Here is a 24,819-nt window from a genome sequence, read left to right as displayed (position 1 = left end):
CTCTTTACCTCCTTTGCCTTCCTTCCCCTCCACTTCTTCCTTCTCCTCCCCCCTTCTTAATTTTGGTTAAATAATCAGACAGCTAAAGAACATCAGGAAAGCAGGTTGACATACACGTATGACCAGTTAGAGTGGTCACTGAAAGTAATATGTAAAATTACAGGCTGCGTATGTGAGGAAAACAGCCAAAGGATTTTGTATAAACAAACACTTTGCAATTCAGTTTTATAAAGAGGATTTTTCTCATTACACAAAGAATGCAAATTCATCTTAGAAGAACTCAGAAAATCCCTTCCAGCCTGGGTCTCATGATGCCCTTCCTCCCCAGAGCCACCCACGCAGGTTCTGAGGATGATGTTCCAGTCACACAGTTATGCATGGCAGAATGGGATGGTGTGGGCCACACTGTTCTGCCATCAGCATGGCTGTGCCACTTCAAGTGAGAGCTTCCACGTCAGGAGCTCAAGACCCCGTCCGTCCCAGCCTTGAGGGCATCATGTAGGCAGAACCCCCCACCCCCCCACCCCCCACCGCTCACCCCCTGGACTCCTCTGGAGATGAGTTCCTGCCACAGCCTGCTGTATGGTTAGGGACCGTCTGATGCCCTTTGCTGATCCTAACCCATCTCAATGCATCTGTGCTTGCAGATTCCCTCTTGCAATTATCTGACTCTCCCAGGCCACTGAGGCTTACACGGTGGTTCCCAACCTTCCCAATGCTGCGACCTAATGCTGCTTTAATACAGTTTCTCAGGCTGTGGTGACCCCCAACCATAAAATTATTTCATTGCTATTTTATAACTGTAATTTTGCTACTCTTATGAACTGTAATATATCTGTGTTTTCCAATGGTCTTAGGTGACCACTGTGAAAGAGTGGCTCGACCCCCACAGGGGTCACGATCCACAGGTTGAGAACTGCTTGTAGGAGCTACGAGCTGCTCTCTTCTCACCATCTGGGTGGTAGAGTCCCTTTCAAGTGCTGCCCAGTGTGGCCATGGTGTCCCCAGCCTAAGGCTCCAGCCCCATAGAGAGCTGTCGAAAAGAAAGGTCAGAGCCCATGCTTGACCTTCTAGCACAGAGCAGGGAGAGCTAGAAATGGGGGTGGGCTGTCCAGAGAACCTGGATGATGCTCCCAGATCCTGCTGAAGAGGTAGAAAGAGCCCTGTTCCAGGCTGGCGTCACATGGGTGGGCACCTCCAGGCTGGGGTCACATGGGTGGGCACCTCCAGGCTGGGGTCACATGGGTGGGCACCTGATTCTACCATTTGTTTGTCACATAGTTGACTCTGTATTGCCTCTGTCCCCCCCCCCCCCCCGTGCTCCTGGTGTCTCTACTGCTTCAGGATATGATGGACAACAAAGCCATGTACCTGCACACCGTGAGTGACCGTGACAACGGCTCCATCTTTGAGGAACCCTTTGATGGCAGGAGCCTGTCCAAGCTGAACCTGTGTGAGGACGGTGAGTGCTTCTAGCTGCCTTGGGCTCTGAAGCTCTTTCTGGGGTGCTGAAGGCCCATGCTTCCCACTGCTGCCTTCCCCCATTTAGTTCTGCAGATAGTGAATGTTATAGCTTCGAAAATCTCTTTTATGACTTTTCTCACTCACTCATTTCAATAAACCTGTATCATTAGAAAATAAGAACCTATTTTATAGATGGGCCTGTTAAGACCAAGGACATCAAATATTCCATAACTCACCAGTCCCTCAGAGAGGGTCCAGCATGGAGTTGTCAGCACTTGTACCCTGTGCACCGGCAAGCAGGCATTTAGTAAATGTCTGTACTGCTATTGGACAGGTACTTAATAAAAGCTCACTTCAGACACAAACCCACTCTCCACTGGGCTTATGTGGAAGAGGAGAACACCATCCTACTTCTGAGAGCAAAGGAATGAGGCCTACAGGGTTGTGTTGTGGGGACATCAGGCTGGACACAGACCTAGAGACAGCCCCTTGTCCACAGTGTAGTGTGCAGCCTGGTTCTTTGCTTTGTGACACTGCCCACAGCCTTTCTCGGGGGCGCTGGCTCTGTCTCTTTTCTCACAGGGGCAGATGTAGGAAAAAAAGAGTGTCTTGGGAAGACAGAGGGGACAGCCCCTGCAGGAGGGGCAGACAAGGAGATCTGAGCTTTGAAGTAAAGATCCCTTGGTTCATCCTTGGGGACTCTCAGTGTTTCGCTCTTCCTCCTTGTTCTAGTCTGTGTTGGGTGTCAGGGATGCTCTGGGAGGGACTGCAACAGCGCCTGTCCTCAAAGGGCTCATGACTGCTGGTGGGAGGAGGAGCAAGTATGAGACTTGAGCAAGCAGGAGGACTGCGTGAGAGCAGTGTGGACGCTGAGGTAAAGCAGGGACATGGCTTCTGGAAAAGAGCGTAAGAATGTAAGGATGACCGTAAGATTTTTGGCTCACCATCTGAGGGTGCAGAGCGTAATGACAGACAAGGTGTGGTGGCAGGGCCACTTTGCATGCTCAGTCACAAAGCAGAGATGATGAATGGGGTTGCTACGCTCCCTGTCTCCATTTTGTTTGCTTGCAGCCCCTGCCCATGGTGTAGTGCTGGTGGGTCTCCCCCTTCAGCTAAACGTCTCTGAACATCCTCACAGACACACCTAGAGATGTGTCTCCACGTTGTCAGTCAAGAGAAACCATCACACAGAGATTTTGAAAGAGAAGAGTTGGAGAAAGGTTCTGTCAGCTTGTTCCCCAGACTAATCCAATGTCCTAACACCTGGGGAGGAGAACAAAAGTGTACATGTCTATGCTACAAGTTACACACACACACACACACACACACGTATGTGCACACATGTGTGCACGTGTTTACCCTGCTTAGGAAGTCAGCGAGGATGTTGCTGGAATTCACTCTTGATCCAGTTCTATTCCCACTCGCACATTGTTAAAGAGGCCGAGCTTGGCCAGAAAGGACCGTGGCTGTGAGTAGTTGGAGGGAGTCACCCAGGGTCAACTGGGACACCAGGCCTGGAGTAGGGGCGAAGCCTGCGGTGTGGGATGTCACTGGGACTGCCACCTTTTTTCTCCCCTCTCCCACCTCTCCCCTGTATGTTCTGGACCCCAGATCAAAAACAATCATTTCGACCAGGGAAACATAACCAAGCAATGATCTCAGCTTCCGTGCTTCCTGGTGCCAGCCTGAGGGACCTGCCGGAGACACTGGCGATTCAGTGGCCGACGGGGCTCTCAGCTGTGCCGGGGTCCTGAGTAGGGCTTCTCTGGGCCCCAGTTTCTGGTGCAGTGAAGCCAGGAGCTGTGGATTCCAGATTGACTCTAGGCTGATGTCTTCATCCACCAGAAGAGGATACAGCCGGTACCTCTGAGCTCATTGCCTTAGGGTGTGTCTCTTTAAATTCAGACTTGGAGAATGATGCTGTCCAATTTAAAAGCCAGTCAAAGCCCAGCCCCTGATCACTTGGTAAAGAACCCAGACTCTCCTCTCTCACTCTCCTCCAGGATGGAGTCCCCAGTGTTCTTCAGAAAGACTCAATCTGTGGGTTGTTTTGGAAGGACATTGGTCCTCCCCCCCTCCCCCCCCTTCCTGCTCTTCCTCTCTGGAGAGCCAAACAGGAAGGAGAGGGGTGAGTCCAAGAGAGGCAAGGAGAAACTGGAAGGAGATAACAAACGGTTGGAAGCCTGGGCCACGCCCATCCCAGGGGCCTTCAGTAGATTAAACTGCAAAGTGTTGTCTGAGCTCCAGGCCCGCTTTAGGCTGCCTCCTCCAAGGTAGAGTCGGAATGGAGAATGAGCCTTTCCTCTCATTGGAGGCTGGCTCTCGGGTCATGGCTTGGAGCAAGATCCTTAAAACAGAGCCCGACTATTCAGGTGTGACTTTAAGAATTTTGGCACTGGCTGCTCTTCCAGAGGACCCAGGTTCAATTCCCAGCACCCACATAGCACCTCACAACTTTCTGTAACTCCAATTGCAGAAAGGAGTGGGACATTCTCACACAGGCGTACATGCAGGTAAAACACCAATGCACAGAAAATAAAATTATAAATTATAATTAATATATTATAATAAATTATATTATAATAAATTATAATTTTATAATTAATTATATATAAAAAGAGAAAGGAAAGAACTGTGGATGTAAATACTCATGTTAGACAGAGGTTCTGTCCTGGCTACATCCTTTCCAGTTCTCTCTTGGCGTCCTTGCCAAATGGTGGCACTCCCAACATGAGTCCACAGATTCTGTCTGTACCTTCTTGCTCTTGCCCACCTCCTGAGGCAGCCACAGTCTTCCCACATCCTATTCTTCACCTCCCTGTGCCCCATCTACCACCTCAAGTCCCACCCCCTGCTCTGCCCCATGGATGGCATCCCCAGGCACACCCCTGCTCTGGGTCTCAGAGCTTGTGTTTGGTTTCCACCAAATGCCCAATCCCTTGACCGGAACACCTTACAGGAGGGAGGGATTTGGGGCTCACAGTTGGGGCCCGACTTGAGCAGGATACCATGATGACTGGAGCACAGGCAGATGAGGACACCTTTTGACTTCAGAGTGCCCAGGAAGCAGAGAGTAGTCCAGGACATTGCAGTCCCCAAGGACATTCCTCCAGTGACCTTCTTCCTCCAAGCAGACCCAGGCTTCAGAAGTTTCCATCCCCTACACATGGTGCCAAATTGCAAACCCATCATGGTGTCAATTAAACGAGAACCCCCAGGAGCCTCTGACTTCTCAAGGACCAGATCTGTGGCTTCAAGCACCTGAGCCTGTTTGGGGGACATAAACCATAACCAATCATTTTGTAAAATGTAGTGTATTCCAGCTGGCTGGGCTCTTCTCTGGGTGGTGTGTGTGTGTGTGTGTGTGTGTGTGTGTGTGTGTGTGTTTGGGGGACATAAACCATAACCAATCATTTTGTAAAATGTAGTGTATTCCAGCTGGCTGGGCTCTTCTCTGGGTGGTGTGTGTGTGTGTGTGTGTGTGTGTGTGTGTGTGTATGGTGTGTGTGTATGTGTGTTTGTGTGTGTATGTGTTTATGTATGGTGTGTATATTGTGTGTGTGTATGTGTGTGGTATACATGTGGTATGTGTGTTTATGGTATGTGTGTATGGTGTGTGTATTGTGTGTGATGGTGTATATATGGTGTATGTGTGGTGTATTATGTGTGTGTGTGTGTGTTGTGTATGGTGTGTGTATGGTGTATATATGGTATGTGTATGTATTGTCTGTGTGTATGTGTGTGTCTCTGTCTGTCTGTCTGTGATTTTTTTTTCATCCTTACTGCACTCTAAATGTTTTGAAGCCAGGGAAGGCAACAGGTTTTTCTCTGTGTTCCCCAGGCACTCAGGAAGGCAGTGATATTAGTGCATAACTTACCTAAGGCCACTCAAATAGCAGCAGGACTGAAGCCTGACTCAGGGCCTCTCTGCCTGTGATTCAGGGTTCCTTTCCGGGAAAAGAATGAGAAAGTGTTGGGCTGATGATCCTTAAGATCTCCTCCTCTGGATTCTGAACTGACAGAAAAATTGAGTGGGAGACACGTAAGACTGAAAACACAGAATCTGTCTTTTTCCTGGAAAGGCTACCTTCAGGGATGTGGCCTGGGGCCTGTGACTGGCTGCCAATGGAGTCTGATGCAGCAAGGCATTCATGGTGTGTGTCTGTGTGTGTGTCTGTGTGTGTGTGTGTGTCTGCACCTGGTACTGACTCTTACTTGGTTGCTGTGCCCTGCCCTCCCCACAAGAGGATCAGAGACAAAGGACTGGAGGGCCGAGAGCTCCTGCTTTGCTAAAACAGGAGCTCCAGAGCATGGAAGCTGCGTGTTCAGGAGCTGTGAGTGAGCCTAAGGGTCGAAGCCTCACACCACGTGCTGGGCTAGAGGGTGCATTGCCAGGGTGTGTCCTCGGTGGGCAGGAAGGGGCCTCTTCCTGCAACCACCTTAGTAGCAGCTTCTACTAATCACGACTGTTGCCCCCTTCGGTCCAATCTATTTTTCAACCTCTCTCTCTCTCTCTGTCTCTCTCTAACGTCTTTCTGTCTGTCTGTCTGTCTGTCTGTCTCTGTCTCTCTGTCTCTCTCTGTCTCTGTCTCTATCTGTCTCTCTCTGTCTCTTTCTCTGTCTGTCTCTGTTTCTGTCTGTCTCTCTCTCTCTCTGTCTTTGTCTCTCTGCTTGTTCCTAGCTTCTGTCTTCTTTCCTTTCCCTGCCTCCATTCCTCTATTTTTGTTTCCTGGGTGATAAGAAAAGGGGAGGGACTTGGTCTCTCACTGGTCCCCTTTTCAAGCCCGCAGCATCCTCACATCCTTCAAGCTGCCTGCCTCCACAGCAGCCTCAGTAGCTCAGTCTCTCTGTACCTCTGAGGCCGCTTCTTCCTTTCTGTGCTATGGCTCAGCAGGGTCCCTGGAGCCCACTGTAGACTGTCAGGCCAAGGGCAGGCCTACAGCCTGCTAGGTAATAATAGCACAGGGGACGTAATATCAGAAACGTTTAGGAGAACCGGCCCAGAAAAGACCGGAAAGCTCTTTGCAGCACGTGGTCTCACTTGGTTATCCCTCCAAACTGAAACTCATCTGAGACAGTCAGTCCCTGTTCCTGTCCTGTCCTTCCCTCCCAGGCCCCTCCCCTCCTCACCTTCCCCTCTCCACCCTGTTCAGCCCACTGAAGACTGCTCCAGGCTGGCTCTAGCACACAGAGGAGTCCTGGGAATGGAAGGTGTCTGGCTGGGCCAGCCTCCTCCTCTGAAGTGTTTTTTTTTTTTTTTTTTTTTTTTTTTTTGAGGCCCAGAGAGAGAGGTGTTAGAGTTAGGAAAACATAATCCTGCTCTCTCCGTGCCCTCAGCCCGCCCCACCACACACGGGGCGTCATTCATGGCTCCCCATGGGAAGCCAAGGTAGGTAATGAGTTACATGTGCTTCTGGTAGTGGCAGGATGCCTGTAGCCCGGACTCCCTGGTCCCTCATTTCTTCGCCATAAAATTAAATTATTCTCTCGGGGGACTTGCTACACTCTCCCTTCCGCCCATCAGACATCCTTGCTTCATTTGGTGTAGTGAGAACTGCTGTGTGGCACACAAGGGTCTGGCTATGACCTCACTGAGAGTCACCGCCCTTTACAGGTTAGAGCAGAAGAGGGGCGTTAACCTGTTCGGTCCTGCAACACTAGGACACATGTCCTGTTAACTACGAGCAGAGAGTACTGTTAGATTAGGCTGTGCCCCCTGGGGATGCTGCCCCCTGGGGATGCTGCCCACTGGGGTTGCTGGCGGCCTGATGGCCCACTGGGGATGCTGGCGGCCTGATGGCCCCCTGGGGATGCTGCCCACTGGGGATGCTGCCCACTGGGGATGCTGCCCCCTGGGGATGCTGGCGGCCTGATGGCCCACTGGGTTTCCTCTCCGAGACAAAGAGAGGGAAAAAGAGGCCAGAATTTCAGTCTGTCAGATCCTAGGCCACCCACAACCACCGTGGGCCTGGGCACAGGTCCCCAGATGGTGCAGAAGCCTGTGTGTAGCTCTCTGATACCCTGTGACACTGTTTTGTATTTGGCTTCATGTCTCCTGGGTTCAGGTATCAGGGCCCTAGCAGCAGATGGGAGGCGGGAAGACATGGGGGCTCCAGCGTGTCCTACACCCCAAGACCTACTCTACAGGGCCGCCTCAGGCCCAGGGACCTTTCTAGGAAAGCTTTTCCTTTCTGAGTTCCAGTTACCCTGTCTCATGCCTGAGGCAGCCTCAGGCCCAAGGCGTTGACAGCTCCAGGACGCTGTCTGTGCCTGATGGGTGTCTCACCTTTAAAAAAAATGATTTTATTTTTATTTTATGTGCATTGGTGTTTGCCTGCATACATATGTCTGTGTGAGACTGTCTGATCTCGGAGTTACAGACAGTTGTGAGGTGCCACGTGAGTGCTGGGATTTGAACCTGGGTCTTTTGCATTCTTAACTGCTGAGCCCATCTCTCCAGCTCCTAGACCACTTTTTTAAAACCTAAAAGTCTGTACATAGGAGCAGGCCATCTGCGGCTGGGGGTTGGCTTTGCCCGGAGTCCTCATCTTTAAATGAGAATCATGCCATTGTTCTCCCAGAATCATGCACAACAGCAGACACTCCATCCCGTGTGTTTCCCTGTTTATCTGTTGAGACCTTGAAGACCTTGGAGAGGTGGGGAAGGAGGGAAAGGAAAGGAGGGAGGGAGGGAAGGCAAAAGGAAGGAGGGAGGGAAAAGGAAGGAAGTCCTAACTGGAACAGCACAGACAATCCCAGCCGTAAGCGTGTGTTGTTTATCTTTGCTCAGATGAGCCGGGCTTCCTTCTGCGGCACACCCTGCTCTGTTTTGGGGGCAGAGGTGGCCCAGCTGCAGCCTCCAGGGACACACCAAGCTCAGTCCCATTCAGAGTCCCATTCAGGTGGCTCAACCTTTCTGTCTTCAAAAGCAGACACCCACGGGACCCTTCCCAAGCCTTGGCTTGCAGCTGCTTGCAGAAGGGGCGAGGAGAAGACCGGGGCACTAAGCTTGATTTTCTGCTCCCTGTCCAAAGGAGAAGCCAGCAGAAGCCAGCGCACTAAGACACAGCGGGGACGGAGCTGGCCCGGAGGATGCGGACCTGCCTGAGTCCCTCACTTCCAAGTTATAAACATGTTCAGCTCCGGCATTTGACAGGGACAGGAGAGGAATGGGAATCTTTACTGGAATTTGGGGCTACTCTACAAGCTGATGATCTTCATGGGATTTTTGTTTGTTTGTTGTGGAGTCTGTGTGCACACACATGTGTGTATGTGTGTGTCTACGTCAGAGGTCAGCCTCCGGTGTTATTTCTCAGGCATCCTGCACTTTGTTTTTCTCTCTGGCCTGAAACTCCCCGTGGGTCAATCTGGGATGGCTGAGCAGCCGGCCCCAGGGGTCCCGTGACCTCCTCTCCCTGGTGCTGGGATTACACGAATGCACTGCCGTGTCCGGCTTTTTTCATGGCTTCTAGGGATGACTTCGGGTTCAGCTAAGGATGAGCCTAGTGTTTGCAAGGGGAGCACTTCACTGACTGGGCCACCTTCCCAGCCCACGAAGGGGATCTTTTGGTCTGAATTTAGGCAGAATCATAGGCCTGCTGCTTTTTGAAATCCTGGATGTTCCGGCAGCATTCCCTCCTCCCCTGTATTCCAAGTATCTTTTTAAAGCAGGGGCACTGCCTTTTATTTATTTAAGTGAAAATTTATTTTTTTACACATAGAATTACACACGAATTCACATAGAATTTCGTATGTGAGTGCTGTATGCACATCATTTCTACCCTTCACCCTGCCTTCCCAACCCCCAACTACTCCCATTTGTTTAGGGCTGACCATTGAGTTCTGGATAACCCAACAGTGGCTTGTTCTAGCAGAAGTGGATCTTCTTCTCAGCGGCCATTAATTGCCTATAATTCTTCATTTAGCAGTTGAACATCCGATCCTCGGTCCACCTTGATACACTGTATCAGTCTTGCTTGGGTGACCAAATTTTTGAGATTTCATGGGTTCTGACTCTTACAATCTTTCTGTCTCCTCTTCAGTGACGTTTCCTCCGCCGTGGGTATGGGAGTTGTAGGTGCATCAGTTGGGGCAGGGCACTCCACAGTCAACCGTTCTCTTCATTTTGAGTAGTCATGGCTTCCTGTAAGGTCTCTGTCTGCTGCAAAAAGAAGCTTCTTGGAGGAGGGGAAAGAGCTACACTTACCATGAGCATAAGGATACGTATTTAGAGTGCAGTTAGGAATTGTGCTGGCTTAGGTAAGCGGCTGTGGCAGGTTTTCCTTTAGGATCTATGGCCTCACCAGCCACCGTAGGTAGTTGGTAGTTGTCTATGTTTAATGTGCCAGACATCAATTCTCTCCTGTTGAATCGGCCTTGTGCCCAATTTATACAGCTGTTGACTCCCATCAAGACACAGGGACTGTGTCTCTGCTGTACCCTGGCCATGCTGGTCTTTGACGTGGTCTGTAGGCTTTACAGCTGGGCAAGACTAGCGATTGCTTTTCTCTCTTGGCAGCTTACAAAAACTCTTCGGATACCACCTGGGCTACAGTAACACACACCTTTAATCTCAGCAGTTGGAAAGCAGAAGCAGACAGGTCTCTGAGTTTGAGGTTAGCCTGGTCTACAGAGTGAGTTCCAGGACAGCCAGAGCTATGCGGAGAAATCCTGTCTTGAAAAACAAAAAATGAAAACCAACCAACCAACCAACAAACAAACAATCTCAAGATACTCCTCAGGGAGGAAGTGGCTTCTTTAGGCCGCTTCCTCCAAATCATGTATTCAAATACATGGTGACTTCAACAATAGGTTCTCTGTCACCTTCAAGTTCTAAGAGGCAAACAAAGGTGGTGTTAAAAGCCTGTATTGTTTTGGGAGTCTTGTTAACTCCTCTGACCGACAACTCAAAGGGAGATTTCTCATGCCTGGCACTGGGAATTTTGTAGATAGTCTATAGCTCTTGGGAAAAGCATTATTATCTTAAGTGGCTAAATGTGTGTGTGTGTGTGTGTGTGTGTGTGTGTGTGTTATATTTTTAAGGAGTCATGATATAATATGATTCCATGTGGGGCTAGACTAGTGGTCGCTCCCAGCAGCCCCCACGAGTGGTGTGTTCTGGGTCCACGCCATGGCTCTTTCCATCCCACTGGGTGGTTGGCTGGCTCTCCTTGCCTGCTCTTCTCCACCCCTGCGCTCGCTTCCCGTCTCTCAATCTTAGCTCTAAAGGCAGGCGCACAGCAGCCAGCAGGCTGTCCTTCCATTGGTTTCCTGTGGAAGATAAGCACAAGCCATTGACTGTTTTCAAAGAATCTTTTTTTCCCCCGTTTTTCTGAGACCAGGGTTTCTCTGTGTAGCCCTGGCTGTCCTGGAACTCACTTTATAGATCAGGGTGGCCTCCAACTCAGAAATCCTCCTGCCTCTGCCTCCCAATTGCTGGGATTACATGTGTGCACCACCACGCCCGGCTTCAAAGGATCTTTATTTGGAGGGCCCTGGGGAACAGATGGGGCTTGGGACACAGAAACAAAGTGATAAGACAATCTGGAAGTACTAGGAGGGGCTGTCCTAGAGCCCCATGAAGTGGAATTAGCTCAGGCTACCCTTTTTACCACCTTCTCTCCTTTTCTTAGAAATGGGTGTGAAAGGTTCAGACCAGTTTGATAATAAAGGTGATGGCTTCCTTCTACCTGTGACCTACCCCCACCCCCACCCCACATCTCCTCTGCTCTGGCCTGTCTTCCCCAAGGACTAAGTAAGGCCTGAGATGACACAGGATCACTGTTTGCTGCTCTCTGTAGCCCACTCGGCAGTGCTGAGATAGGATATAAACCAAACCAAGTGGTGGGGTTGAGTTTTCTTTTTCTACCCTCCTATCAACAATCAACACAGAATACTTTAGCTCAGCTCATCAAAAAGAGGGAGGGGCTTCTCTCCATCAATAACCAGCTCTGTAGTAACTGGGTTCCAGCTAGCTGTCTTCTAATTCACTTCAATTCTGACAGTATCTTCCTGCAAATAGCATCAGATCCCACAGAGAAGTCTTACCATAACACTGTCCCCATTAGAGAGCCCATTCATGCACCCCAGGTGTAGTATATGCTTGTTACCGTGGCTATAAATCAGAGTTCCCATGAGCCTCCTCCTCTGGTCTAATTGGTTGCAGTGGCTCAGAACTCAGGAAAACACTAACTATGTGTCCCCATTTGTTGCAATAGGCGTTACCAAGGACACTGCTCGACAACCACATGGAAGCTTTGTGTAGGGTTAGAAGTGCAGAACCCCCATAACCTCTGGGGGTAATACCATGTCCAGCATCACCCACAAATTCTTGAAGCCCTCGGAAGCCAATATTTTGTTTTGTTTTGTTTCATCTAATTATCTAGCATGATTGCGTAGCTCACTAGTTATTGTGATCAGCCTTTATCCTCTCTGCTTCTTAGTGACTGAGGGGAGGGCTGGAGTCCACCCCTCTCTGTGTACCTTGCTCTTTTTGGGGACCAGTCTCATTTTAAAGCTCTGTAGGAGCCCCCGCCTCTCTTACTGATGTATAAAAGACATTCTCTTTATTCTTGAGGTTTCAAGGGTTTGGGGAGATTTCTCCAGAATATATAAGGAAGACCACTGTATATATCACCACACCAAAGATGGTTAGGGCCCTCCCAGGTTATGGCTCACTGTCCCTTCAGGCCTGAGGCTTTCCTTCCCGTTGCCCCCACTGCACAGGTGTCTTCCTCCCTTCTATGAGCAAAGCTAAATGGAGTCCCCATGAAAGGCACAGTCACAGCAGCAGTAGAGACAGAGGTCATCTGGGGCCGCCTCTCATCGTGCCTATTGTACAATGAAAACAACGTGAGGGATGAGTAAGCAGTGGGAATGACGCTGGTCCTAATGAAGTCAGACTTGGGCAGGTCGAACGGAGATCCTTGGATGAGCTGAGGTTCCTCCCAGTAATAAAACCCGGCCCCACCTGCTGTTTATGGGCCCCGGACCAGTGAGACCCAAAGCAAAGGACTGGGTGAGTGTAACAACTCAAGTTGTGGACTCACAATCATCCCAGCCCCTGTTTGCTGACGTCTCCACCCAGTTACTGTGGAGATAAATACCTGGTTTATCAGACCCAACTTACAAGTACGTTTGTACACCAGAAGAAAAAACAAATCTAAGACGATAACTCCAAAGGCTCTGAAATTATAACTAAAACAACCTGAAACATTTCTAGAGGAAGTGAAAGTTATGTGTTCAGGGGAAGAGTATATTGACGAGGGACAGTTTGGAATGCTTTAGCATGGCCTCACAGCCCTTACGTGACAGATCGTCTTTAAATCCCCCTCCAAAATCCCCACACCCATCCCTGCCCACATGACAGGGCCAGGAGCAGGGCTGGGCTGCTCGATACTTTCTTTGGACACACTCTTGCTCCCATTATTAAGAGTACTTCACACTTTTAACCTCTGGGAATAATAAAATACTTTAAGACAATCTCATTTTGAATATGTCCTATCAAAAGAAATCAAATGCCCCCCCCCCAATAAATCAACATTTCATTTGCTGTCCAAAAATGTGTCTTCACATTTTCTCTTGCTATGACAAGTGTCTTATTCTAGAACCATGGACTTCTATACCCCAGATTTTGTCATTGGATCAGAATGAGAATGTGCAGAGTAGAGTTTAGCCCAAAGAATGTCAAAGAAAGCTAATTAAGTTCCAGGGAATTGATTACATGGTTTACCTACGTGGGCACCTAGTGGTATTTGGAAGTCCTGGGTGTGTGGAGAGAGCCAAGCCTTCATTTGCCTTTTCAGAACAAAGTTTTGCTCCAAGTTGCATTTTGTAGCCAAGTAGAAATTTGCCAATTATTTATTTGTATGAGGCCAGTGTAAGAGATGACCTTTCCAGCAAAAATAAATGTGCTCACATGTTCCTACAGAGAACTTTACCAAGCCTTGCTGCTCCCAGAAACAAGAAGGTGACTTGAAGCCCTGCAGTATGTGGGGTGTACAGAAACTTATGCCAACAGTTACATATAATGGGAGATGTGTGTGAGGTCCTAGCATAGTTCTCTTAACGATACTTAGAAATCCTCAGTGTACAGCCTTCCAGAATATTTGTAAATGTGTGTATATGTATTTGTGTGTGTATGTATGTGTATGTGTCTGTATGTGTGTGTGTATGTATGTGTGTATGTGTGTGCATGTGTGTATGTTTGAGTATATATGTATATCTTTATGTATTTATATGTTTGCATGTGTGTATTTGTATATGCAAGCATGTACGTATGTGTGTGCATGTGTGTATATGTATATCTGTATGTGTTTATATATGTTTGTATGTATTTGTATATGTATGCATGTGTGTATGATTATGTATATATGTATATGTACATATGTGTGTATGTGCATGTGTGTATGCATGTGTGTGGACATATGTATGTGTGTCTCTGTGTCTGTGTGTGCCTGTATGTGAGTTGATGTGAAAAGCAGCCAGAGAACAATCGTGCATGTTGGTCCTCAACTGCTATCCACCTCTTTTTTGTTGTTGTTGTTGTTGTTTGTTTGTTTGTTTTGAGACAGGTTCTCTCACTAATTTGGAACTTACCAAGTAAGTTAGCCTGGCTCTTCAGTGAATCCCAAAGGAATGTCTCTACTTCCCTAGTTGTTGGATTACAATCCTACTATTATGGGTGTGTGTGTGTGTGTGTGTGTGTGTGTGTGTGTGTGTTCAGGAAATTAAACTCAAGTCCTCGTGCTTGAAAGGCAAGCCCTTTACCAACAGCCATTCTCCCTAGTCCCTTCCTGAACATCCTTAATCTTGAACATCTAAAGAAAGTTGTGATTGCTTTACAGTCACCAAAGTCAGTGTTCCTCTGAATGTGACTACATTCAACACAGCAGCACCTAAAGGGACAGAGTCACACACAGTGCATAGTTGTAATTTTAATAGTAAGGTATTTATTTATCTACCTACTAGGAGGATATTAAATTCACATGTGATGATGTTACAGTTTTCCCTAAGTAAATTTAACTTCAACAGAGGGATTATGTCAAGAATGTAAGAGCCTGGGAAACCAGGCCATGGCAAATAGTACAGACAGCATGCAGTCACAGATGTTTAAAGATGGAGAGGCTCCAGCAGTTGGAAGAAGCCACCTGCTCCTTACCTAGATCCCTGTCTCCTATGCTGGCACACTGAGCCTAGATCACCATCTCCTATGCTGGCACACTGAGCCTAGATCACCATCTCCTATACTAGCACACTGAGTCTAGATCACCATCTTCTATACTGGCACCCTGAGCCTAGATCACCATCTCATATACTGGCACACTGAGCCTAGATCACCGTCTCCTGTATTGGCACACTGAGCCTAGATCCCTGTCTCCTATGCTGGTACACTGAGCCTAGATCACCGTCTCCTATACTGGCACACTGAGCCTAGATCACCGTCTCCTATGCTGGCACACTGAGCCTAGATCACCGTCTCCTATGCTGGCACACTGAGCCTAGATCACCATCTCCTATGCTGGCACACTGAGCCTAGATCACCATCTCCTATACTGGCACACTGAGCTTAGATCACTATCTTCTATGCTGGCACACTGAGCCTAGATCACCATCTCCTATGCTGGCACACTGAGCCTAGATCACCATCTCCTATGCTGGCACACTGATCTCTTTCTTTAGGTCACTTAATGTGGATTTAATTTTCAACTTACTCAGAGCTGTTGGCCTCAACCTCTGATGACCTCTTGGGTCCTGCCCATCACTTCCTGGTCACTGGCTGTTTCTTTTAGAGGCCATAGCCAGACGAAATACCTTTCCCATGATTCCCTTAGAGCTAGGATTCCTTGACTTTCCTAACCTAAACTTTGCTGTAACCCTTTAATACAGTTCCTCATGTCGGTGGTGATTCCCCAACCATAAAATTACTTTTGTTGATATTTTATACCTATCACCTTACTACTATTATGAATCATAATGTAGCTACCTATGTTTTGTGATGATCTTAGGTGACCTCTGTGACAGGGTCATTTGACACCCCCCACACTGGGTTGTGACCCACAGGTTGAGAGCCACTGGCTTGGAAGGGTTTTGTTGTCGTTTACTATTTTCTCTCCATCAATCTGGATGCCATGTCCCTTCAGCTGCAAACAACAAAATCTAATAACTAGCAGCTTTGCCAGGACTCTCTTCAGAACTCTTCTTGCACTAGGAAGAACATTTTCTTCTCAGAGTCTCAGCTTTTGAATCTACAACAGCTGCTCAGTGAACCATGAGGCTGGCGGGATGGGGGGACATCAGCCTCTCAGTCCAGCCTGTCCTTCAGGCTCGCCAGGGTGAGATCCCTCTATGGAGACTCCCCTCAGACACAGCCTGTGCCAGAACACTTACTGGTCCACGTCACTCTGTTCACAGGCCTTCTTGCTGTCCACTGGGATTACTGGAGGGCGGTGACTCACTTGTTGATTGACACGTGCCAAACCCCTGTCTAGGAACCGGGATGGAGGCGGGGAGAACCAGGACATGCCTCTTCCTCGCGTATGCCTTTGCACTTCTGAGGCTGCTTATAAATCTATTGGTTAGCCACTACTGTATGGCAATTTCCTCTGCACACACATTTCCTGAGGAAACCAGGGTCATGCAAGGAAAGTCCCAATTTTGCCATCTTTTAAAGATAAAGATGTTACCTAAAATTATGCTTCTATACTTGATCTTAGCCAAGAATGCCAAGTAACATCTGCAGTCTGGGGAGATGGCTCAGTCAGTAGAGTGCTTGCTGCACAAGCGTAGGGACCCGACTTTGGTCCCCTTCAGTCCACGGCAGACTTGACAGCGAGTGCACACCTGCATTTCCAGTGCAGACAGGGAGACGCCACCAGCTCACTGGCCCATCAGTCCAGCTAAATGGGCGAGAGTTCTAGATTCAGTGAGAGATGTGTCAGACACACACACACACACACACACACACACACACACACACACACACAAGAACAACAACAAAAGCTCCTTAGTCTTCATCTTAGTTTCTCCCTTCCCTTGGTGTTATATTCTCTAAGCATCTTGCCCTGGTATTCTTGTTCTGCTTGTCCAAAGATTGGTGGAAAATGTGTCTGAAGCCCTTAGCCTGCTATATTTGAAACACCTTTCTTTAGTATAGGAAGGGATTAAGGCTTCCTAAAAAGAAACATGCTATTTCAAAGGAAGGTATAATCTCCTGTTTTTTTTTTTTTTTTTTTTTTTGACAAAGGGATCCATCTCAGGTCGGGTACTCAAATAAGAGGAAGGGGGCTTCTCTTTTTTCATGCCCAAAAAATATTCTGCTACTATGCAACATGCACCTAAACACGCTTCCCGTGGCGAGCTAGTGACATGCATACAAATGGCAAAGGGTGGATTTGACTCAGCAATGAACATGGCTGTCAGTTTCCTCCTCCTATGTGTTCTGAGACCCAGAGAAGGGAGGCCCCAGAGCAAGGCAGATGGAACTCCCATTGTGATAATGTGTGCAGCATTACACAATGTGGCGGCGACTGCCTTGGCTCTTTCAGGAGGCAGGCTTTTCTCTGTAAAATGTCAGTAAGGCAGCCAGTAGCTCTCACCAGAAGTAGAAGTGTTCCTAGAGTCTACATATGCAGGAGTAAAACCAGCTAGATTCTAGTATAGAGAGAGATAGAAAATTCTAGCCAGGCAATGGTGGCGCACACCTTTAATCCCACCACGTGGGAAGCAGAGGCAGGTGGATTTCTGAGTTCAAGGCCAGCCTGGTCTACAAAGTGAGTTCCAGGACAGCCAGGGCTACACAGAGAAATTCTGTCTTGAAAAAACCAAAAAAAAAAAAAAATTCTAGAAAGATAATTTCAGGTAAGTTAGAAAGATTTTCTCTTCAGATGCTAATGGAAAACCAGCCTGACTCTCAAACTTTGCTAACATTTAAGGATTGAGGGGGAATGGTGATTACTGGTTTTTATTTCTTTGGCAGTTAGCTTTGAGTTGTGCCTGATGTTTTATGGCAAGATTGTCAAGACTCTCCAGCTTGGTGTTTTAAAGGCAGTGTTTACAACAGAGTGGGGTATATGCATGGGAAAAGGTTCAAGTCAAACACTTCTGAGAATCCAGAACTATTTGGATCCAAAGGCATTCACTGCCACCCACTACTTCCCAAGGTAACAAAACCTCCAGGGGCTAAGAATTAGTAAGGACTCCCAAGAGAGAAACACCACCTTTGCTGCCCCTCAGAGTCAATGAAATGGACCAAGGAATTGCAAGTGCCTGGGCAACTTTCAAGAGTTTTTAAAACGACAGCATCTCGTGCCAACTCTTTTCTTCTCAGTACCTGCTCACCCGTGACACTGTAAAGGACAGTCCCTCTGGAGGGGTCAGTCACTTCCTGGGAGCGGAAGAGACATTCCAGGGCCAAGCAGAGACATTGTTCTTTGAAAAGAATGTCACACATTTGTTCTGATAAACTGTCTGGGATGGGGTAAAGAAGTGTCCCTTACTGTCTTTCTCTTTTAATTGACATAGTAGCAGTGGAGGTTTCTAAGTTTCTTGGTCTCTGGGTGGAATCTTAAGGACTACCTTGAAGGATAAATTGAGTTGGCAAGCCACCTGAAGTCTTAATGCAAGGTTTGTCACTAACAGTAGCTGCTATTTGTGATACTAAGGACAGGGCCTCGGGCCCCATGCCTGCTAGACAGGCACTCTACCACAGAACTACCAACTGCCCTATCATTTTTATTTTGAGTCAAAGGCTCAGTAAGTTACCCAGGCTGACCTTAAACTGACCATGTAACCCAGACAATCTTAAATTAGCCATCCTCCTGCGTCAGTCTCTCAAGTAACTGTGTTGACAGGTATAATGGTTACTCTTGATTGACAACTTCATCAGGTTTTAGAATCACCATTAAAAATTTCCCTCAGTGTACCCATGAGGGTCTTTCCAGAACAGTTTAGCTGAAGAGGAAATATCTACCCTGAATATGGACAGCAGCACCCTCTGATCTAGAATTCCAGTACTGAATAAAAAGGAGAAATTGGGCTGAGGACTAGTGTTCATCTCTCTTTGCTTCCTGTCTGCAGATGCAGTGTGACATCACACCCCTGACACCCCGCGATATGGACAACACATTTGGATCAAACAATACCTTCTTTCCTTGTTGCTTTTGTGGGGAATTTTATTACAACACAAGAAAACCATCTAGTACGTCAGGCATTTAGTTAGCTGACTTTGGATATGAGCCCAATGAAGCGGGACGCTCAGTCAGTCCATAAGGCCCGTGACAACAATCGATGTTTTATTTTTGCCAGATGCTGGAGGTCTGATGGCACAGGATGAAGTTACTATGTTTTTGGGGTTTTTTTTGGTAAATTTACACCCAAGTTTGCAAGCTGGTGATCAGATTTGGGTTCCAGATGCATTTTATTTTCACCTTCCCCTTCATTTAGTTTTTAATTAGTTGCAGATATTAAAATTAAGGTCTCATGCAGAACCTTCTAGAACAGTAGTTCCCAACTCATGGGTCACAAACCCCACAGGGGTTGGATATCAGATATTTATATTACAATTCATAAAAGTAGCAAAATTACAGTTATGAAGTAGCGATGAAATAATTTTATGGTTGGGGCCCAACACAACACAAGAAACTGTATTAAAGGGTTGCAACATTAGGAAGGCTGAGAACCACAGCTCTAGCATGTCTCAAAAATTCTAGGTCTTATATAGCTCTCAAGTTCTTCCAGAAGAGGTGGCCCTGTCTATGGTCTGGCAAGAACCCTGTGCTCACTCTCATTTGTCTCTAATGACTGCAGAAGGTGGGACTTGCAAGTCCTATTTTTTTAAATTCACTATTAACACTTGTGTATACATGCATATGTGTGGGTGCACATGACAGCACCCTGACAGGCCAGAGGAAAGCCCTGTGGTGTCTGTTCTCTCTTTCCACCTTTCTGTGGGAGGAGGGGACGGAAGTCAGGTCTCCAGTTATGTGGGGCAAGCATCTTCACCCATGAGCCACCTTGTGAGCTCAGCAATTCTTAGTTTAACTTTTCTTCATATTCCCTGGATCGCGTGAGATAATGATGCTTGGTAAAGAACAGAACTTAAAGCCTACTTTATTGTTTTTCTATTACTTGGAGACAGGTTTATGGTGACCACACAAACATATTTGGGTTATTCCTAGATGGTAGACGGAGAACAGGAAAGCTGAACAGCATGTGATGGTCCTAGAAAGTTCCTGATTGTGGTGGCTGTGTTGCAGATGTGCAGAAGGGCATAAACATCTGTATGCAAGACGTAGAGGTGAGACCACACAAGAAAAATGAGGTTGTTTTCATTCCTGTTTCATTTCTCCTCTTTTAGGTCCATGTCACAAACGGCGGATGGGCGGCTGCTGTACACAGCTGGGCTCCCTGTCGGCCCTGAAGCACGCAGTTCTGGGGCTGTATCTTCTGGTCTTCCTGATTCTTGTGGGTATCTTCATCTTAGCAGGTAAGAGCAGTCTTTCTCTGTCCACACCTTTGGGGATGAGAGAGGAAGACTCAGAGGCTCTGCTCCCATTCTCACTGTCATAAGCCCAAAGGCTGCCCTTGTTGCTATGGAAACCACAGAGGAAGATGCTGGCTGCTCTTTCTGACTGGACTTGGCTCTTCAGTGGCATTGTCTGTCTATGTGTGATAGACTGATAGGGGAGGCTATCTGAGAGTGTGGAACCTCTGGATCTAGTAGGAGAGATCTGGCTTCCCAGGGTGACTTCTAACTATCCCTGCATCTTCATGGGGCATATGCCTTATTCCAGGACTCCCCAACCTCTGGGATGTGGTGTGTACCTAGCAGACTGGAGTTTATCTGAGTTCTTTCTCCGGGGGTGTCATCAAAATAGTCACATAGCACTTTGCTGCTGAGGTTGATCAGGGTTGGGGAAGCCTGTTTCCTTTGCAATTACAAGGAGTTAGAATAGATTCTATCTCAACTAAACAGGTTCTTCCTCAATGTTTGTTTATGAAGTTGGACTTTGATGGGTAGAGTGTAGGGAAGAGGAGCACAGCCTATAGCTAGGGCAAGAAGATTTAGAAAGGGTTGGGGTGCACACCTTTAATCCTAACACTGTGGAGGCAGAGCCAGGCAGATCTTTGTGAGTTCAAAGCTAGCCCCGTGGACATAGTGAGTTTCAGAAGAGCCAAGGTTATATAAAGAGATATTGTCTCAAAAGAAGAAAAAAAGAAAGAAAGAGAAGAAAGGAAAAATGAAGGAAATAAGAAAGGAAGGAAAGAAGGAAGGATGGAAGGAAAGAAGGTAAGAAGGAAGAAAGAGACAAGAAAGGGATCCAATGGGAGGCTCCGAATAGCCTGGTTCCCCACCTACAGGTCATCCCACCATGATCGAGACAGTAAAACCAGGCCATGGTGTCTCTTCCTGGATATCTCCAGAGGAAGGGCCATTCATCTATCACCTTCTCAATAGAGATATGGCCAGTCTGACAACTGGCCAAAGGAGCTCTCTCTCACACGAGAAACTACTGTGCTAGGACTGAATATGGACCAGGGGATTCTCTCAAGGAGTTTCTTCTCTAGAGGCTGATCCAGGGTCAGGCCACTAAATCCCAGTCAAGGTGAAATGCAATGGGCTCTTTGCCAGGGTATAAGTGGTGCTGGGGTGGTGTACTCTGGGAAATGGCTGTAGCATGAAAGAGGTGGGGTTGTTTGGAGCGAGGCTGCTGACCAGGCAGAACTGACTTACTCAGGGTGGGGTCCTTGAGTTAACTAGAGGGCAAGACTCTGGAGGTTCAGCCCTTACAGATGACCGTTTGCTGGAAACCCTGAGAGCTATGCCCAGGACCTCCCTGATCTTGACTCACTCTGCATCAAGTGGGACAAGCCACTTGGGCATTGTAATAAGATAGTCAGTGTTGCCTGTGCCCTTGGGTTTCCATACTCAGGGTCTCAGGGGTGGTGCCTGTCTCACCAAGCACTGCACTGAGGGTGGCCAACAGCAACACTGAGAAAAACTCATGATTCATCCCAACGACCAAAGGATGGTGTCCAGCAAGGTCTACCATGGGCCAAGCCAGCCAGGGGATGATTTGAACATGTTCCTGGGCTGCTCGGTGAGAGCTTGGGATCTGGGTTTTGTGGTTTTGGCTGCCAAGACCATAACAAATTTCTGGAATGTTTGGAAAGTCTTTCAGCCCAGCATGAAAGCCATAGTGTTACAACTGCTCTGAACAGAAACTTTCTAGGTGACCAAAGGGGGTTTCCAGGAGAGGAAGAGGGGGAGGGAAGGGATCTGGGATGGGACTCCAGAGGCCTAGAATGGGAGTGGATGGATACCATCTCACTCAAGAGAAACATGGAGGAGAGGAAAGTTCTCTTCTGATATCTGAAGGGCTGCTGCCTGGAGAAGGGTAGACACATTCTACTTGCCTTGAAGGTGGACCTACAAACAAAGGGTAAATATCACGAAGAATGGCGCCCGTTCTGAACAGAGACACGCTTTCTGAGGGCCAGAGCTGTACAGCGTGACACGGAGAGGCCCTCTTTCTTGGCTTAGTAGTCAGAAACGATTTATGATGATGTCCTGGAAGCTTCAGAAAAGAGGGTGGGGTGTGGTTTCCCAATCCTGTGAAACCACTGCCAGGCTTCCTTGCCTATTCAAGTTGTCCAAACTTGAGCAGGGTTTTTACATTATCATTGTCACCTTTGAACCTGTAAGTTTTGCCGTAATGTATTACTGCTTGTGCTCGATAAAAATTGAGCAGATTGGAATGGATCTCTTGGATCTGAGGGTGTGGCCACTGTCACCTCCCAAGGTTCTTTTCTGGATAATCAGGCTGGCCTCTGGGGCATGTGTCATGAGGGAAGCCCACGGAATTACAGACAGCACAGTCTCTCCCAGCAGAAGGAGAATGGGGTACTGAACATAGGCCCTTGAGGAGGCTCTTCCCTGTCTTGGGGAAGAAGGTTCTTTGATGGCCTAACTGAATACCTTTAAGATTCCTTCCTAGGATATACCAAGATGGTGGGAAGTGGAGAGGGTGGTTTAGGATGACCCCGAACTTGAAAGGCTGGCGGACTCTTAGGTTCTCCCTGTGGAAATTTCATCTCCAGCAAAACTTGTCATCCACACCCAACATGCTCTCCTGTATTGTAGCCCAGGCTGGACAGGACTTCACTTTGTAGCCCAAGTCGGCTTCAAATTTTTGCCAACCCTCTGGTTCAGACCCCTGACGGCTGGGGTTTTAGGCATTTACCACCACACTCAGCTCTAACTCTTTCTTATTGGCAGCAGTTGGTCATTACCATCATGAGAATAAAAAGTCATGAGAACAAAAAGGCATGAGGTGTGTTTGCTGCTCAGGGTAAGTTTAAAGTCTCCCTTCCCCTAGACACACACATGGACACACACACACAGACACACACACACACAGAGACATACACATACAGAGAGACACACACATGTACACACACACAGATACACACATGGACACACACAGAGAGAGACATACATATACAGAGAGACACATACATAGACACACACACAAATACACACATGGACACACACACACACAGACACACATAGAGACATACACCCAGACTCACAGACACACATACAGACATGCACACAGACACACATATAAACATACACCCAGGCTTACAGACACAGAGACACACATCTAGATACACACATAGACACACACACACACACACACTGTAGCTTATGTTTCACAGCAATTTTATGTAAAGAATGTCCCATTCCTGAAGCTGGAGTTTGGCGTCCTCAGCCTCGTGGGGATCTGGCCAACTGTCATTTGAACGGAAGGCTCACTTTTCTATCACTTTGTTTCAAGCAAGTTGGTCCCTGAAACCTGCAGACGAGGAAGTGCGATTAGAGCAACTGGCATCTGCGCTGTGGGTTCTGATCACATCAGTCATCGTGGAGGTCGGAGTGTGGTACCATTGATCTTTGTTAGGACAGTCCTGTGACATTCCACTCTATGTTTGTAGCTACTGTCAAGGACATCGCCCATTGTGTTGCAGAATCCTGACTCTGAGGTTAGCAGAGCTTTCCTGCCTAGTTGCAGAAGGAGGTACATTTGTGTACATTTGTGAAGAGTGAGCTTGCTTTCTCCCCAGGAAGCTGTGAATCTTAGGTCATTAAAATCACCTTGGAGGAGGCAATTAATGTGGACAGAGTCAACTGTCACCTGTCATACCTCGTAGGAATGTGGAAGTAATTAAAATGAGAATGACTGTTTACCCATAGAGAGTTATAGACCACAGGGAAGGGATTCTGGGGGCGCCTCATGGAGGCTCCATCTGGGGCCTCTCCACCTGCCCTTCCTAGGCCTGCTCTCATCAACTCCTCATCAAAGTCCTCAGTCACTTTTAGAACAGAGAAAGGTGTTGTAATTGGCTTTTCCTTACAGGTTTTCATCTGTTTGGTTTGGTTCTTCAGTGCCTATTTTCAAATGCGTGAATGGATGAATGAACGAATGAATGAATGAATGAATGAATGAATGAATGAATGAAGACAGCCTTGGGAAAATGCTCAAGTGGGGAAAAAGATGATTGCTTTCACGTTAATCAAGTATCTAAAAACTATGAATATAGAATTTCCCTTCAAGAACATTTGGCTGGTGCCTTTGTAGCTGACGATGTGAGCACACATTCATCTCAGTGTGTTCTGACCCTGGAGGGAGAGTTGGCAGAGTGTGGTGAGATAGTTCACACCGGCAGGAGTCCGGATCTTGGAGCCAGCCCCTCTAGGCTCAAACTTTAGGTTTTCCGCTGCCATGTGATGTTGTCCACATCACCTGACCTTTCTGCATCTCCCCTTTTCAATATAAGGGTCCTTATATTGAAAGTAGGGGAAGCTGGCGTTCCTACTTGCCACACTGGGTTGCCATGGGCTGAGGGTTAAATGGGCTGATATGTCTAAAGCTGACAGCCGGCCACCATGGAGAGGAGCTGGTCTATAGCTGCCGTTGGTATTGTCACTCTTTCTTTTCCTTGGTCTCCTTTCCAGTCAACTAAAACTGAAAGGTGGTTTTGGCTCATCTCCTACACCCTGTTCTCTCAGAGCATCTCTCTGGCATATGGATATTAGATTATTCACTTATGATATCAGCAGAGTAGACCTCACCAGGTGTCTTGTCTTTCCTTCCTTCCTTCCTTCCTTCCTGCCTTCCTTTCTTTCTTTCTTTCTTTCTTTCTTTCTTTCTTTCTTTCTTTCTTTCTTTCTTTCTTTCTTTCTTTCTTTCTTTCTTTTTTTATCATGACCTTGGTACACTTTACATCCCGGCCCCCACACAAACCTGACACGAGCTGTCTGATCCCACTGCTGGTTTTCTACCCTATTCCACT

At 47.6% G+C, this 24,819-nt stretch overlaps 1 protein-coding gene across 1 annotated transcript in view; it reads left to right on the top strand.

Annotated features, from left to right (window-relative positions):
* The window catches only part of Scara5 (scavenger receptor class A member 5), a 101,560-nt gene that overhangs the window by 3,330 nt on the left and 73,411 nt on the right, over positions 1–24,819 (top strand). Inside the window, exons 2-3 of the mRNA XM_052191165.1 lie at positions 1,345–1,462; positions 19,820–19,948. Coding sequence (XP_052047125.1) covers positions 1,348–1,462; positions 19,820–19,948 — 244 coding nt within the window. The 5' untranslated portion in view covers positions 1,345–1,347. The remainder of the gene's footprint in view (positions 1–1,344; positions 1,463–19,819; positions 19,949–24,819) is intronic.

Source organism: Apodemus sylvaticus, chromosome 8 (assembly GCF_947179515.1).
Source record: "Apodemus sylvaticus chromosome 8, mApoSyl1.1, whole genome shotgun sequence".
Lineage (NCBI taxonomy): Eukaryota > Metazoa > Chordata > Mammalia > Rodentia > Muridae > Apodemus > Apodemus sylvaticus.
This window is presented reverse-complemented; position numbering and strand designations above follow the sequence as displayed.